The sequence below is a fragment of the Papaver somniferum genome, chromosome 5 (assembly GCF_003573695.1).
Source record: "Papaver somniferum cultivar HN1 chromosome 5, ASM357369v1, whole genome shotgun sequence".
NCBI lineage: Eukaryota > Viridiplantae > Streptophyta > Magnoliopsida > Ranunculales > Papaveraceae > Papaver > Papaver somniferum.
Genome location: NC_039362.1, coordinates 91217267 through 91230538, shown reverse-complemented (window position 1 = coordinate 91230538; position 13272 = coordinate 91217267). Strand labels below are relative to the sequence as shown.

Genomic DNA, 13272 nt, shown 5'->3' with positions numbered 1-13272 from the left:
GTCTGAAGTTAATTTGGTAACCAATGTGAGAGATTGGTGGGTACACTCTGGGGCTACCAAACATGTATGTGGAAACATTGATATGTTTACCTCCTACAGTAAGGTAGGGGAAGGAGAGAAACTCTATATGGGTAACTCATCTGCAGCTGCGGTTGTAGAAAAAGGCAAAGTTGGGCTCAAGCTCACTTCTGGTAAGACTCTCACATTGAATGAAGTTCTTCATGTTCCGGACATCTGCAAAAATCTTGTTTCTTGTGGTGTTTTAGATGATAAGGGTTTTAAAATTGTAATAGAATCTGGGAAATGTGTTGTAACTAAGGGTAAGGATTATGTGGGGCAGGGTTATAAGACTGAGGGTCTGTATAAGCTTAATGTAAACTCTGATGTAACGAATAAGAATGATTCTTCTGCTTATGTTTGTGAGTCTTTGAATGTTTGGAATGGTAGACTTGGACATGTAAATTATAAGTCAATGCATAAACTAGCTAATGTAGGCTGCATACCCAAATTTAGTTTGGAAAAGGAACAAAAATGTGAAATTTGCGTAGAATCAAAGTATGCTAGAAAACCTTTTAGCAAAAATGTTCATAGAAATTCTAAACCCTTAGAATTAATTCACTCAGACCTAGTCCAAGAGACAAAAAAAGAAATGGTTGATGAAGCATTAATTAGATCTCTATGGGGCAGTAATAGATGTAGTTTTGTTCATGGGCTATTTTGCGTTTCCTCCCCTTCTAAGATTGCTAATTAGCGTTTCCTCCCCAAATATATTAAAATTAGTGTTTCCTCCCGGCGTTAGTTTTTCCATCCATTGTTCGGTTAGCTGATTCAGCACTCATGCACGCGTGGCGTAAATTGTACACGTGTTCCATGTTCTACCCAAAATACCCCTAACTCAAAACAAACTTTAAACACGTTTCCAACTTATGTGTCTAAGAATACCACATATTCTCCTCCTTCTCCGGCACCAGTACGCCATCACCGATCGGAATGGATTCATTCGGATTGTACTCAATCGTTGAAATCCAAGTAAACCCGAAATCTCATCTTCCTTCCTTTTGTTCAAAATCTTCTTTCCCAATGATCAAACCCAAGATTTCACAGTAATAGTTTTGGGGATCGTTTTTCATAGGCAAAATCGAGCCACTTCAGTTTCTTGTTGACTTCTGAAATATCATCTAACCCCTTCTTAAACAACCTCCCAAAACCTGTAACAACAACTCACAGGCAACATCGAACCCTTGTTTCTCTTCAATTCATTACTCAAAAACCAGCCACTTCTCGACAAAACCCACATATAATTCATACACAACCTCTGTGTTCTTATCTTCGAAAATACTTCCTACTGAATATCCGTCTGTCCTATACCAATTAAGTAACCACTGAAGGATCAAAATTAATATATAATCTTATATATTAAGTTATTAGATCTCAAGAATATAATTGCATACCTTTGCAACATTATAAAATATCAACGGATGTGTTATAATGTGTTAGTATACATGATAAGCCTTGTCAAGAAAATGGGGTCACTGGAGTAATGGGAAAACAAAAGAATCGCAACCTCACGTTGTAAATACACACAGGGACCATGGCTAGCTCACGACAAGTCTTGGAAGTAAGAATTAGGTGCTCAGGCATTTTCTCATACACCTATTCTGTGCGACTGTAATAGTATATAAATAATCTCTATGATTTGTATGCCATTCTCTATCTCCTTCCCTGCAGAATTCAATTTCAAATCAAACCCATATCTCAGAAACCATATAACATTCATAAATAACACCATTCATTCAATTCAACATCAACACAATTATCATCTTCAACGACAAAAACATCATTTCTTCTTTCCTAATTTATCGATCAAATATTCACTAAATCTCCTGACAAATCGCCTGGAAGTTTACTTCTCATCGATCAAACCTTCCTGATCTCATCGATCAAGCCCATCTAGAGAATCATTCACAGATGGAAACCCTTATTTTGATGTCCAAACTCATTCTTCGTCTGCAAGCTCAAGCTTCCCTCACCATTAATTCCAGCTATCAAGTTATTCTCTTCCTTCACCATTAAGTCGAGTCGTTACCTTCCTTCAACTGCAACTGTTTTATTCTTTCACTAAGAACAGACGTTTTTTTTTTATCGGGACAGAGACCTGTTGACGAGACGAAGAAGTAAAATCAATTCTGATTGTGAAGTGAATGGTGGCTTTGGTTTAATTTAATGAAACTGATGAGGGTCTTTTGGTAACTTTATCTGACACATGTGTAAATTTGCCACGCGTATTTTTCGTTGACTCAGCTAACTCAAAATTGGATGGAAAAACTAACGATGGGAGGAAACACTAATTTTAATCTATTTGGGGGAGGAAACGCTAATTAGCGATCTTGGAAGGAAACGCAAAATAGCCCTTTGTTCATTTATTTTATGAGGGCGTTTCTGGTGGTGTTATAGTGATGTGGTGTTTCTCAATAATAATTAAGTTCATGAATTGTTGTGATAATTTCTATTGATGTTTCACTTAGTTTATGGAGCCTCTAGAGTACTGGCAAGAGTTATCTAACATAAAAATTAGATTATTTGGAGGAGTTAATTGATTACTGAGATATTATGAAGGAAAATGCTCAATTAACATCTGCTGTTATTGTGATAGCGAATAGGTAAGGACCATAAATACTTCTCTATCTTTGGACTTAGTTAGAGAATGGGGTTAAAGTGTTAAGGAAATGTGGGAAAAGGATGGCGAAGGAAACTCAATGTGCGTTTGCTTCTTTCACCTATAACTTTAGCAATATAAATTATCGTTTTATTGATATGGGTCTTTGAGTTATGAAAAAGGTAAGATTTTTATTCAAACAAAAAATTGTATTTTTCTATTTCCTGAAGAGCATGTAAAAGACCAAGATTTGATGATTTAAAATTGCCATATATTTCCTTAACTAGAAGTATTGCACTTGAAAATCCTTTTTCCGAGGAAGAGGTAAAGAATGTTATTATGCACCTTGGCAATAAAAAAGTACATGGACCAGATGGTCCTTATTGAGCGAAATCTCAGCATGGTGATGCAATTCTAAAAAAGAGTTATCTTACGATTTTCAAAATTTCTAGAACTAAAAAGGTCACTGCATGTCAAAAAAATGTCATCAATGATGGAGCTAGAAAGTTCAATTTCAAGAGAAGATTGAGAGTTAAGTAGGGGAAATTGTTGGTTTATTACAGTTGGTAGGTGACTTATCAGTTTATTTTTCTATACCCAATACTGTTTTTTTATTTCAACTGCTCTAACATTTTAATTTAATTTGAACCTTAAGCATAAATACTCAAATAAATTGTAGTAAATCAGAATCAACATTGGTTCAAACTTGTTAGAAGATGCATACCTAACTCTAGCAGCAAGTTTTATGGTGTTTTAACCAAAAAAAAAAACTACGAGATCTTTAGATTAAAAATGAGAAGATAATTGTAATTAGAAAGAATAAAATGCAACTATTTATGTTATTCAAGAGACAAGAAAGAAAATGGTTGATGAAGCCTTAATTCGAAGTCTTAATTAGATCTCTATGGGGCAGTAATAGATGTAATCCTTCATCTTATGAGGGCGTTTATAGTGCTATTATAATTATGTGGTAAAAAGAATTGGTATATATGAAAGATCACTTACTTTATGTTTTCTTAGTAACAATTAAGTTCAAGAATTGTTGTCAATCTCTATTGGTGTTTCACCTCAGTTTATGGAGCCTTTAACAATGGTTATTATGGGCAATATTGGCAAGAGTTATCTAACATAAAAGTTGGATTAGTTGGAGGAGTCATGTGGAATTGAATAATCCTGGTTCTCTATTGATTATGTAAATGCCACATATATTTATATCAATTGATGTTACAGAGATTTCTAGACTAGCTTGTATAGAAAGACATACCTAACTCGTAAACATAATTAATAAAATAATTGAACTTGAAGCTACAACTAATTACCCTGTGAGCATTAGTATGCTCATCACGTATCCTTAACAAGTCAATAGATGACTGGGATATTATGAAGGAAAATGCTCAATTAATGTCTGCTGCTATTATGGCTAGATAAGAGGCAATGATCATAAACACTTCATTATCTTTGGACTTAGTTAGAAAATGGCGTTAAAGAAGGGTGGCGAAAAAAATCAAGGTGCATTTGCTTCTTTCAACTATAACTTTAGCAATATAAATTATCGTTTCATTGATATGAGTTTTTGAGTTATTATAAAGGCAAGATTTTTATTGATTTTGTTTTTTGTACTGCTCTATTTTCTGAAGAGCATGCACAAGACCATGATTCGATGATTTAAAATTTCCATCTATTTCCTTAGATGAAAGTATTACACTTGAAAATCCCTTTTCTGAGGAAGAGGTAAAGAATGTCATTATGCACTCACCACTTCTACATCGACCGAAGTTTGCACTTAGTTTTGTACCAAAGCACTAATAGAGATGGTGGGCCCCACCACCACTGGAGTTTAGTAGGGGCCACTGTTATTAGAGCCCGGTGCAAATCGAAATATAAAACTTCGGTGAACCTATCATTTTTGTTATGCACTTTGACAATGATAAAGTACATGGACCAGATGGCCCTTATGGAGCGAAAAGTCCAACATGGTGATGTAATTTTTAAAAAGGGTTATCTTACTATTTACAAAATTTCTAGAATTAAAAAGATTACTGCATGTGAAAAAAATGCCATCAAATAATCGAGCTTGAAAGTTCAATTTCAAGAGAAGATTGAGAGTGAAGTAGCAGAAATTATTGGTTTATTACAGCTGCTATGTGACTTATCTGTTTTTTTTTCTTATATACTCAACACTGGAGGACGTAATAGAATGGAAGTTTGGCTCTGATTTTTTAGTGTCAAATTGTTACTCCTCACTTGACTTGGTGTCTTTTTGTATTTCACTATAAGCAAGTCTCGAGCCCCAAATATTCTTCTCAAAATGTCTTTTTTTGTTTGGTCTTTATTCCATAATGGTGCTATTAGTGCTCCCACTTCGGAGTATCTGATGAGAATAGGTAAAATGAATAAGTAAATTACATCGAATGTTTTTTGCGTGCATCTGACCAAGAAACCAATAATCACTTATCTCTGCGTTGTCCAAAAACTAAGAAGATATGACATTATTTCTTGGATAGGTTTGGCGCAAGTTGGTTCATTGTTGAAAATACCAAATATAACGTTTGGAAACGGTCTATCAAGAAGAATAAAAATACAGGGAAGAAGATTTGGAGCTTGCTTCCTTTTATAATTTGGTTGAACAAATTGAAGGATTTAATTATAGACTTTATAAAAGGATAAGAGAACTATAAATCAAATGATAATGTATGTCAAATACACTTTGTTTAATTAGTCATTTGCATACCAATATCTTTGTAGGATTCTTTTAGAGCACCTGGATATCGAACTAAAATTTTATTGTAGGGAACAACTAACTTTGTGTATTTCTTTCGGTTTTCTTCGGACTTCATTTATTAGATGATGGTTAAATTTTAATAGAATTTACCATTTTGTTCTCTTGAAATAAAACATGATCAATAGACAAGTCCTTGGATTCCCTCGACTGAAAACCTCATTAATACAAAAATTAAATGAAGTTTGTTTGAACAGAATATACACTACAATTAATATATAATGGAAAAATTCAAGTACTCTTGTAACGTCCCACACCAACCTTCACTTTTATTTAACTTTGTACATTAGTAAAGAAAATGTCAACTCATTTAATATTTTCACAATTGAAATCCCTAGAGATTACACCTCTTTAATTGCGATTTTTCATTTTTTCACCTGCTTTAATTTTCTACTGTCTTATTCTCGTCACTCCTCTTTTTCCTTCCATTTCTATGCTTATATAAGAGGAACTCTTGTTACTTGGAAAATTACCTCTGCCTGTTTGCAATTCAAAAGAAGAGTCAGAAGCTCATATATAATAATCAAGCATGGATCTGAACCAGTCAGTTCATCACTATCGATGTTCTTCCCCAGCTCCAATTGCGCAAGTTCATAACTTCATGCATGTATCTTCTCCTATGATTTCTCTTAATAATATTCAGCAACAGTACTCTCCAAATAATGAGGTAAGCATATGTTGTGAACTATAGCTATAAACTCAACCATGAAACACTTTATATTTGCATGAGATTGACTCTCATAAGGACTAATCCATAAAAAATGTACACTTATGTTCCTTATATTTGTTAATATGTACCAACATGAATGTAGATGGGAGAAGAAAGTCTGCAGTCTCGTGTGCTACAATTGCAAAGGCAAAACTTACAGTTATTCTGGCATCAACAAATACTAGAAATCGATCAACTTTCAGGTGAAAAAAGATATTTTTTGTTTTTGATGAATTTCATACATCCTTTAGTACTTATTTCATTGCGATTTTTTTGAAAATCATCTCACATCTTTGATTTACTTTGTTATATTTTCTTCCTTTGTTTGGTAGACTTCAAACAGCACAATCTCCCCCTTGCAAGGATCAAAAGGATAATGAAATCTGACGAAGATGTCAAGGTTAGACAATATGCTCTCTATGGAGGAATTGTTCAAGTCTTTTAGTTTAAGAAAAATATATCAATTCTATTAATACCTTCATTTTTTCAATCCTTTATTTTGTTCCAAACATTGGAAACATTAACTACATAACGATGATATACATGCATCATATACAAGTCTATATATGCAAAAATTCATCTTGGAATTGGAATTTTTTCCTATTTAATATGAAAATCAATTCTTAAAATACAACACTGGTTGCGTCATGAATATTGACAATTCCGCCTTTATAAATGAGACATAACGAGTATATCGCCATGCTAGTAAACATTTATTAGAGAATCTTCAATACAAACCAAGTAATAAATTCCACATAATAGGAACCATTCTTCGTTCCGATGGATTCCTATTGTTCTTCCCATACGGAAAGCTACAACATCGAATACTCGTTATCCAACGAGTATTCAAGTGCGTAGGAAGTAGAACACCATATAAGAAGAGAAAAGAAAAATGTGCCAGAATCATAATAAGGTCCTAGGGAAAACGCACTCCCAAAAAAAAATTAACATTAAAAAGTCGGTTTTGACAACGTATAAATCTCACCTCGGTAAACATTTTTGGTTTCCATAAATCAGTCATGAGGTCGTCATGAGGTTTAATTTGTATTTGGGCCATCAGGAAATCATAAATAGGCCCAACAAATTTGCATTGAATCACATAATGCCAATTTGAATTTGTGAAATGCTGCAACAGATGATAAGTGCGGATGCACCCGTACTATTCTCCAAGGCTTGTGAACTCTTTATCTTAGAGCTCACACTCAGGTCATGGTTGAACACCGAAGAAAGTAGAAGAAGAACTCTTCAGAGGATCGACATTGCCAATGCTGTTAACCGTGGAGAAGTTCTTGACTTCCTTGTCGACGTTGTCCCAGCCAACGATTCTCAGGTATATTTTACATTTATATCCCAGGCCAAAGTTAGCTATCCAATTACCCATATGCTGTCATTATATTTCTTCCATACGCCATAATGATAAATAAGCATATGTATGTTCATGGTTGTAGGATGAAGAGTGCGAGAAAAACTGTGGAGGAGCTGAATTGTCCCCCTCATCAAACGGACTCATGAATTTCGCTGTTTTCGATCATCAGTTTTAGCTGAATCGATCTACTATCTATTCTAGTAATTAAAGGGTACGTATATGAATTTTTATGACAAGTAAAAAGTAAAAGCCCAACTGATTGTCTGATTGATGATTCCATAAAGGCCCATATTAGTGCAGCCCACATTCGAGGGTTTTGGCGAGACTCCAAGGAAACAAAAAAACACTGCAAAAAGAAAAACAATGATCAGTCATTGCATCTGATGTACATTTTCCATGTTTTCCTTTTCAGTTAATAAATATGCGACCATCATCGCCATCAATTCCAAGTGAAAAATCTGCTTGGGAGTGGAGGATAGAGGAATGGCGCTGGAGATCTTAGTCTTCCTAGTGATCACAAAGTGTTCTAATAATGTAGCGATACATGTAAAAGCTTTGGACTATGGATCATCAATATAAAAAATCTTTTTTAATTTGCAAATGTTAGTTCGTTAATAGTGTTAAACTGTTACGTTACACATGCATGCTTACTTTTGGATTTCGCTAAGATTGTCCATTGTTCGAGTTCATTGGGTTTGTGCAATAAACAAGCCTAGCATATTATTTCTGCTTCAAGAAAAGCTATGTTTTCACTTTTTTATTTTTACGTCAAAATAGAAAAAAAAATCACTTCTCCAAAAACGGAATGAATATTATATGAGAACAGATTCATGACCCCACTTGTTACACCACACCTACCACAGGCTGCACCGGAGAATAGTCTCATATTGTCTAGATGTCGGCGGTTAATATTTTTTGAGAATTCCTAAAATCTTCTAGAATTAAAATATCTTTTGCTTTAGTATTGTGATTAACATGCTAGGGTAAGAACTTTTGTGCCAGCATAACATACATACCTTAGTGTTGGTTGGCATGTGGTTTGCCGCTGCCAATATGGTCATGATCATTTAATCACCCTGCTTGATGGATTGGTACAAACTTGGAAATGCATTAAGTAGAGAAGTGTACTTGTGCATTAAATTGATAACGGATTCAAAGAAGTTGCTTAATTGAACTGGTCCAGCATTTCAATAAATTAGTTGGACCAATGTCACATTTGCAGATGCTACCGTGCATGTGTTCATAGAAACAACAAAACAGTGGGGTGCCAAAAATTATATATATCCAGGAAATCATCTCCACTTTTCAGAAAGACAACACCCACCACTGCATTTTGCTCGTGCATTTCCGTTTCACTAATCATATCCTTCCTTTTTCTCTCAACATCTTAATCTTTAAATGCATCCCCAAGTTACTACTTGCTACTCTTAGATCTTTACAGTAAGCTGCTAGTTTGCTGCTGGGTTTTGAGAGATGGATGCGATGAACAAGAATAAGCAGTTGTTACTAATCTTGATGCTATCTGTTTTAACTACAATGGTAGCATCATACAATGTTCCTGCAGTATTTTCATTTGGAGACTCCATCTTCGATGCCGGAAACAATCGTTTCAAAAAGGACTGCACCATTCAAGCAAATTTTACACCTTACGGTCAAAATTACTTCCATCACCCTACTGGAAGGTTTACCAACGGTCGAACCGTCCCTGACTTCTTCTGTAAGTACCATTACTATTTTAATGAGATTGAATCCTTCCTTAGTTCCGCGATCCCATTCATTCACTCTTTTTTTTTGTTCGTATGCTTCGTTAAATTGCATGCAGGCCAATTTCTAGGAATTGATCTGCAAAAACCGTTTCTCCAGGCTGCCATGGAGGTAAACAACAATAAGAGCCAGGGTTACCCATCGAACGGCATCAACTTCGCCAGTGCAGGTAGTGGTGTTATTAATGCAACAAACGCCGACGAGGTAATTTATGTATACTCCATTCTATTCTACGCAAATTGATGTTGTTTGGGTGTTACTAATAAATCATTTTATGCAGGGAGTGATGCCGATCCACCAACAGCTCGACCAATTCAAACTCCTGATGAGTCAAAACAGGATCGATAAGAAACTTGTTCAGCAATCACTTTTCTTATTCGAGTCGGGTTCAAACGACATCTTCAATTTCTTCATTCCTTTTGAAACTCCGACACTAGATCCGGATGCATTTGTTGATGCCATGCTAGCAGAAGTTGGATACTTGATCGACCAAATTTACCAACTCGGTGCTCGTCGGATAGGAATCTTTTCACTTGGACCAGTAGGTTGTGTACCAGCAAGGGCTCTTCTTCCTGGCGAACCCGTTACTAAATGTTTTGGGAAGATGAATAAGATGATTAAGAAATATAACAAGGGACTTGAAACCATTGTCATGGGTGTGCCTCTAACGCATCCTGGAGCTGTTGCTGTCTATGGTGCTGTTTATGATATCGTTCAGCGGTTTAGGGCAATTCCACAGCGATACGGTAATTTCTCCGACTTGCACCCGGGGGTAAATGAATATGCTATTTTTTGCCGTGCTATTTATTTTGGCTCGTATATGAAATGCAGGGTTCTCGAATACGTCAACCGCATGTTGTGGTGTAGGAGTTCTTAAAGGAATGGCTCAGTGTGGGAAAGAGGAATTCAGCGTCTGTGAAAATCCTAACGAATACTTGTTTTGGGATTTCTTTCATCCATCTGAGCATACATACAAACTTCTGTCCAAAGCATTATGGAGTGGTAAACCATCAAGAATTAGACCCTTCAATATTAAGACTTTAGCTAATATGACTGTGGTAATTCCTCCTTAATTAGCCAATCTTACTGTGGTAATTCCTCCTTAATTAGCCAATCTTACTGTTGTAATTCCTCCTCTCTCTTTTTTTTCTCTCCAAATACTTGCTCATAGTGTAATATTTAGATCAAGTTCTTTCCTCTTTCCTCTTTTTTCCTTTTCTTTTTTAATCTATAGAATAGTATTATCCCTTTTCTTTCTTTTTTTATGAAAAAAATAAATAAAATTAATCAGATGTAGAACTAAAAATAGCATTTGATCAGTTGTCTATCCTTGGCATTTTATTTTGTTTAAATGTCTGGACCAATTTTTAGTAGATGAAATGGCTTATGGCGACCTTGAAATTTAAGGCGACAAGTGTAATTTGTTTTTTTAGAACACATATTTAATTTTAGATTGTTATTATATGTGGATATGTAGTATTCATAGAGTCGCTGAGTATAATTTGGCAAAACTTGGGATTGTCTGGTCCTAGTGTCCTAGATTTTAGTTGATAGATTTTTAGCTTGACTTCCAACGGCTGTATGTTTGGTTAGGCCATTTATTGCATGGTTTTCTTCTCTGTAGTCATGCTAGATGGTAGAGTGTGGTATTTGGCACAATCGCTTCTTTATTTTATCTACCATTTTTGCTGTATAACAAGGCGGCATAGCAGGAAGCTAACGAACTAAAGTAGGTTTTCTGAATTTATCCCGAACATAACTTTTGGCCATTACAGTTCTTAATGAATCGTAAGCTAAATTCTTAATGAATCGTAAGCTAAATTCCTTTCTTTGATAGGTAACCTCGCTTTTAGTCTTTCTTTTTGTTACCTATTTAAACTCGTCCTGGCAATTTTAGGAGCTATTAATACTAACTTTTTTATAAAAACAAAATAGGTAACTAATTAAGGGCGGTAGTGTAGTAAAATTTCATGATTTTCTTAATATTTATATAAGGTCAAAACTGACTAAAATTAAAAGAATGGAAGGAGTACTTTTTTTTTGAAGTTGTTGATAGTGGATTTTTGATGAAGGTCATATTCGTAAAATCACCTCGGAAATTATGCATCTCTGATAGGTATAGGAATCATAAGAAATTCATGTCTTCACCTTCCGCAAGAGAAGTGAATTGCAGTCATGTAATCTCATGAAAGTGATTATATAAGTTGGCGATATTAGGGTTTCTGAAGAAGAAGCTTTCAATGTTCCACATATTTCATGATTAAGCTGAAAGACTTAGCGTCTCTTTTGAATTCGGAATTCATCTCTGGTGTCTGGCCCAGATTAATATTCAGAATAAATATTATATCTGCATGCTAGTATAGAGCCACTAATTAATTCTAGTTGCAGCATTCATCAGTTGAATTCCTAGAAAAAATACGCTAATGTTCACTTACTCAGGATCCATGGCTTTTCTCAACAGAATTCCAGGGAGCAGTGATGAATATTTAACTTTCGGGGATATCGGCCACCCCCGAGTAAGAGGCGCGGGTGTCTATAATAATAATGTTCAAAAAAGCATCCAAAAACATTAAAGAACAAGGTTATGGAAGTTTGATCAAAAAAGGAAAAGAAAGAGAGAGAAAATATTAATAAAATAATAAAAATTGGAAAACCATGGGGTGGGGACTGCACGACCGGCCGGCTAGCCGTGCACCAGTTTTGGTCAGTCCCCCACTCATTTTCCTTATTTGTTTTATATTATTTTAATATTATTAGGGTTTCCTCTTTCAATGACTTCCTCTTTCTATCAAAACTCCCTATTTCCATATCTTTTCAAATCTTGCTCCATGAACCATATGGTTAGCAAAGGAAGTGGTCCCCCAGCCATCATATCCTTCTACCATGATAAATATTAAAATAATATTTTTTTAATATTTTTAGTGTTTGGTCTTTCAACCAAGATTAAGAGTTTCAGTTAAACTCAGATTCTACATAAAAAAGAACAAATAATGCTCGATGGACCATCAGAAAATACCAAAATTCTCAGGATTGGTCTGCGGACAGCATGGAGACATGGGCATGCCACCATGACCGGTCTTGGTCGTCCCTTTGGCTTGCAGAAGCCGGTTCCACCTCTTTCAATGATTAATGACCTAATTAATCATCCACAGTTCATATGGTTCAAACTCTTTCCTGCAACTGGGAAGATCATCCATTCACCATCAGATGGTCCCGCGACCACCAAAGGCCGGTTCCACACCCCTTTGGTCGGTCATTCCTCTCTCCATAATTAGGTTTCACAATCTACTGCTCATTCGAGCACTAATTTAATAATGATTAAATAACAATTAATCATCATTTCACCAACTATGCAAAGGACTTTGGTGAATGCTCAGTAGAGCATCTAAACACTACATGGTCGGTCAGTCACCTCATGTAGTTAGTCCCTCTCTAATCCATTGGTTGATTCTCAGTTGATCACCCATTGATTGAAATTAGGGTTTTGAACCTAATGCCATGTCTAGCATAATTCTGAACAGATTCAAACATCAATAATTTTTATGTAGATCCATCCGCAATCAACATTTTAATTAATAACTTAATACTCGGTCGGTTACCAATATTTTATTGATTCAACTATCAATTGCTATCAAAGCAATATTTCTCGTGTTGAATCAACAATCAACATTCGAGAATTTCATACTGATCCAGCTACCAGTATTTTGTTGGTTCATCAACCAACGTTTGGTTCGTTAGTCGACCATTATTTTGATATTATAATCTCTCATTGTCATTTGACTGACTCATGACACATAGATCGAGATGAACCTTCTACGATCATACAACGATGGTTATTTTATACGGTTTCCTGTCAAGTTCTCAACGCACCAACATAATAGTTTATGATCGATTCAACAATCTCATTAAATCATATTTAAGTCATTCGACTATCATTACTGCTTCAACTAGTATAATGATATGTCTGGTCATCAGTGACCTAATTCAACGTCCATGGT

The 13272-nt window shown here is 35.2% G+C and overlaps 2 protein-coding genes across 2 annotated transcripts; both read left to right on the top strand.

Annotated features, from left to right (window-relative positions):
• Window positions 1-5924: 5924 nt before the first annotated feature.
• Window positions 5925-8102, top strand: LOC113277638 (nuclear transcription factor Y subunit C-1-like). The gene is made up of 6 exons (XM_026526687.1): window positions 5925-6102; window positions 6248-6347; window positions 6477-6544; window positions 7280-7474; window positions 7593-7721; window positions 7923-8102. The coding sequence occupies exons 1-5, from the start codon at window positions 5965-5967 to the stop codon at window positions 7683-7685; spliced, it is 594 nt and encodes a 197-aa protein (XP_026382472.1). The 5' UTR covers window positions 5925-5964; the 3' UTR covers window positions 7686-7721; window positions 7923-8102.
• A 641-nt stretch (window positions 8103-8743) lies between these two features.
• Window positions 8744-10516, top strand: LOC113277637 (GDSL esterase/lipase 6-like). Its single transcript, XM_026526686.1, has 4 exons — window positions 8744-9227; window positions 9333-9478; window positions 9555-10020; window positions 10106-10516. Exons 1-4 carry the CDS (start codon window positions 8984-8986, stop codon window positions 10345-10347), a joined length of 1098 nt encoding a protein of 365 aa, XP_026382471.1. The 5' UTR covers window positions 8744-8983; the 3' UTR covers window positions 10348-10516.
• Window positions 10517-13272: the final 2756 nt, after the last annotated feature.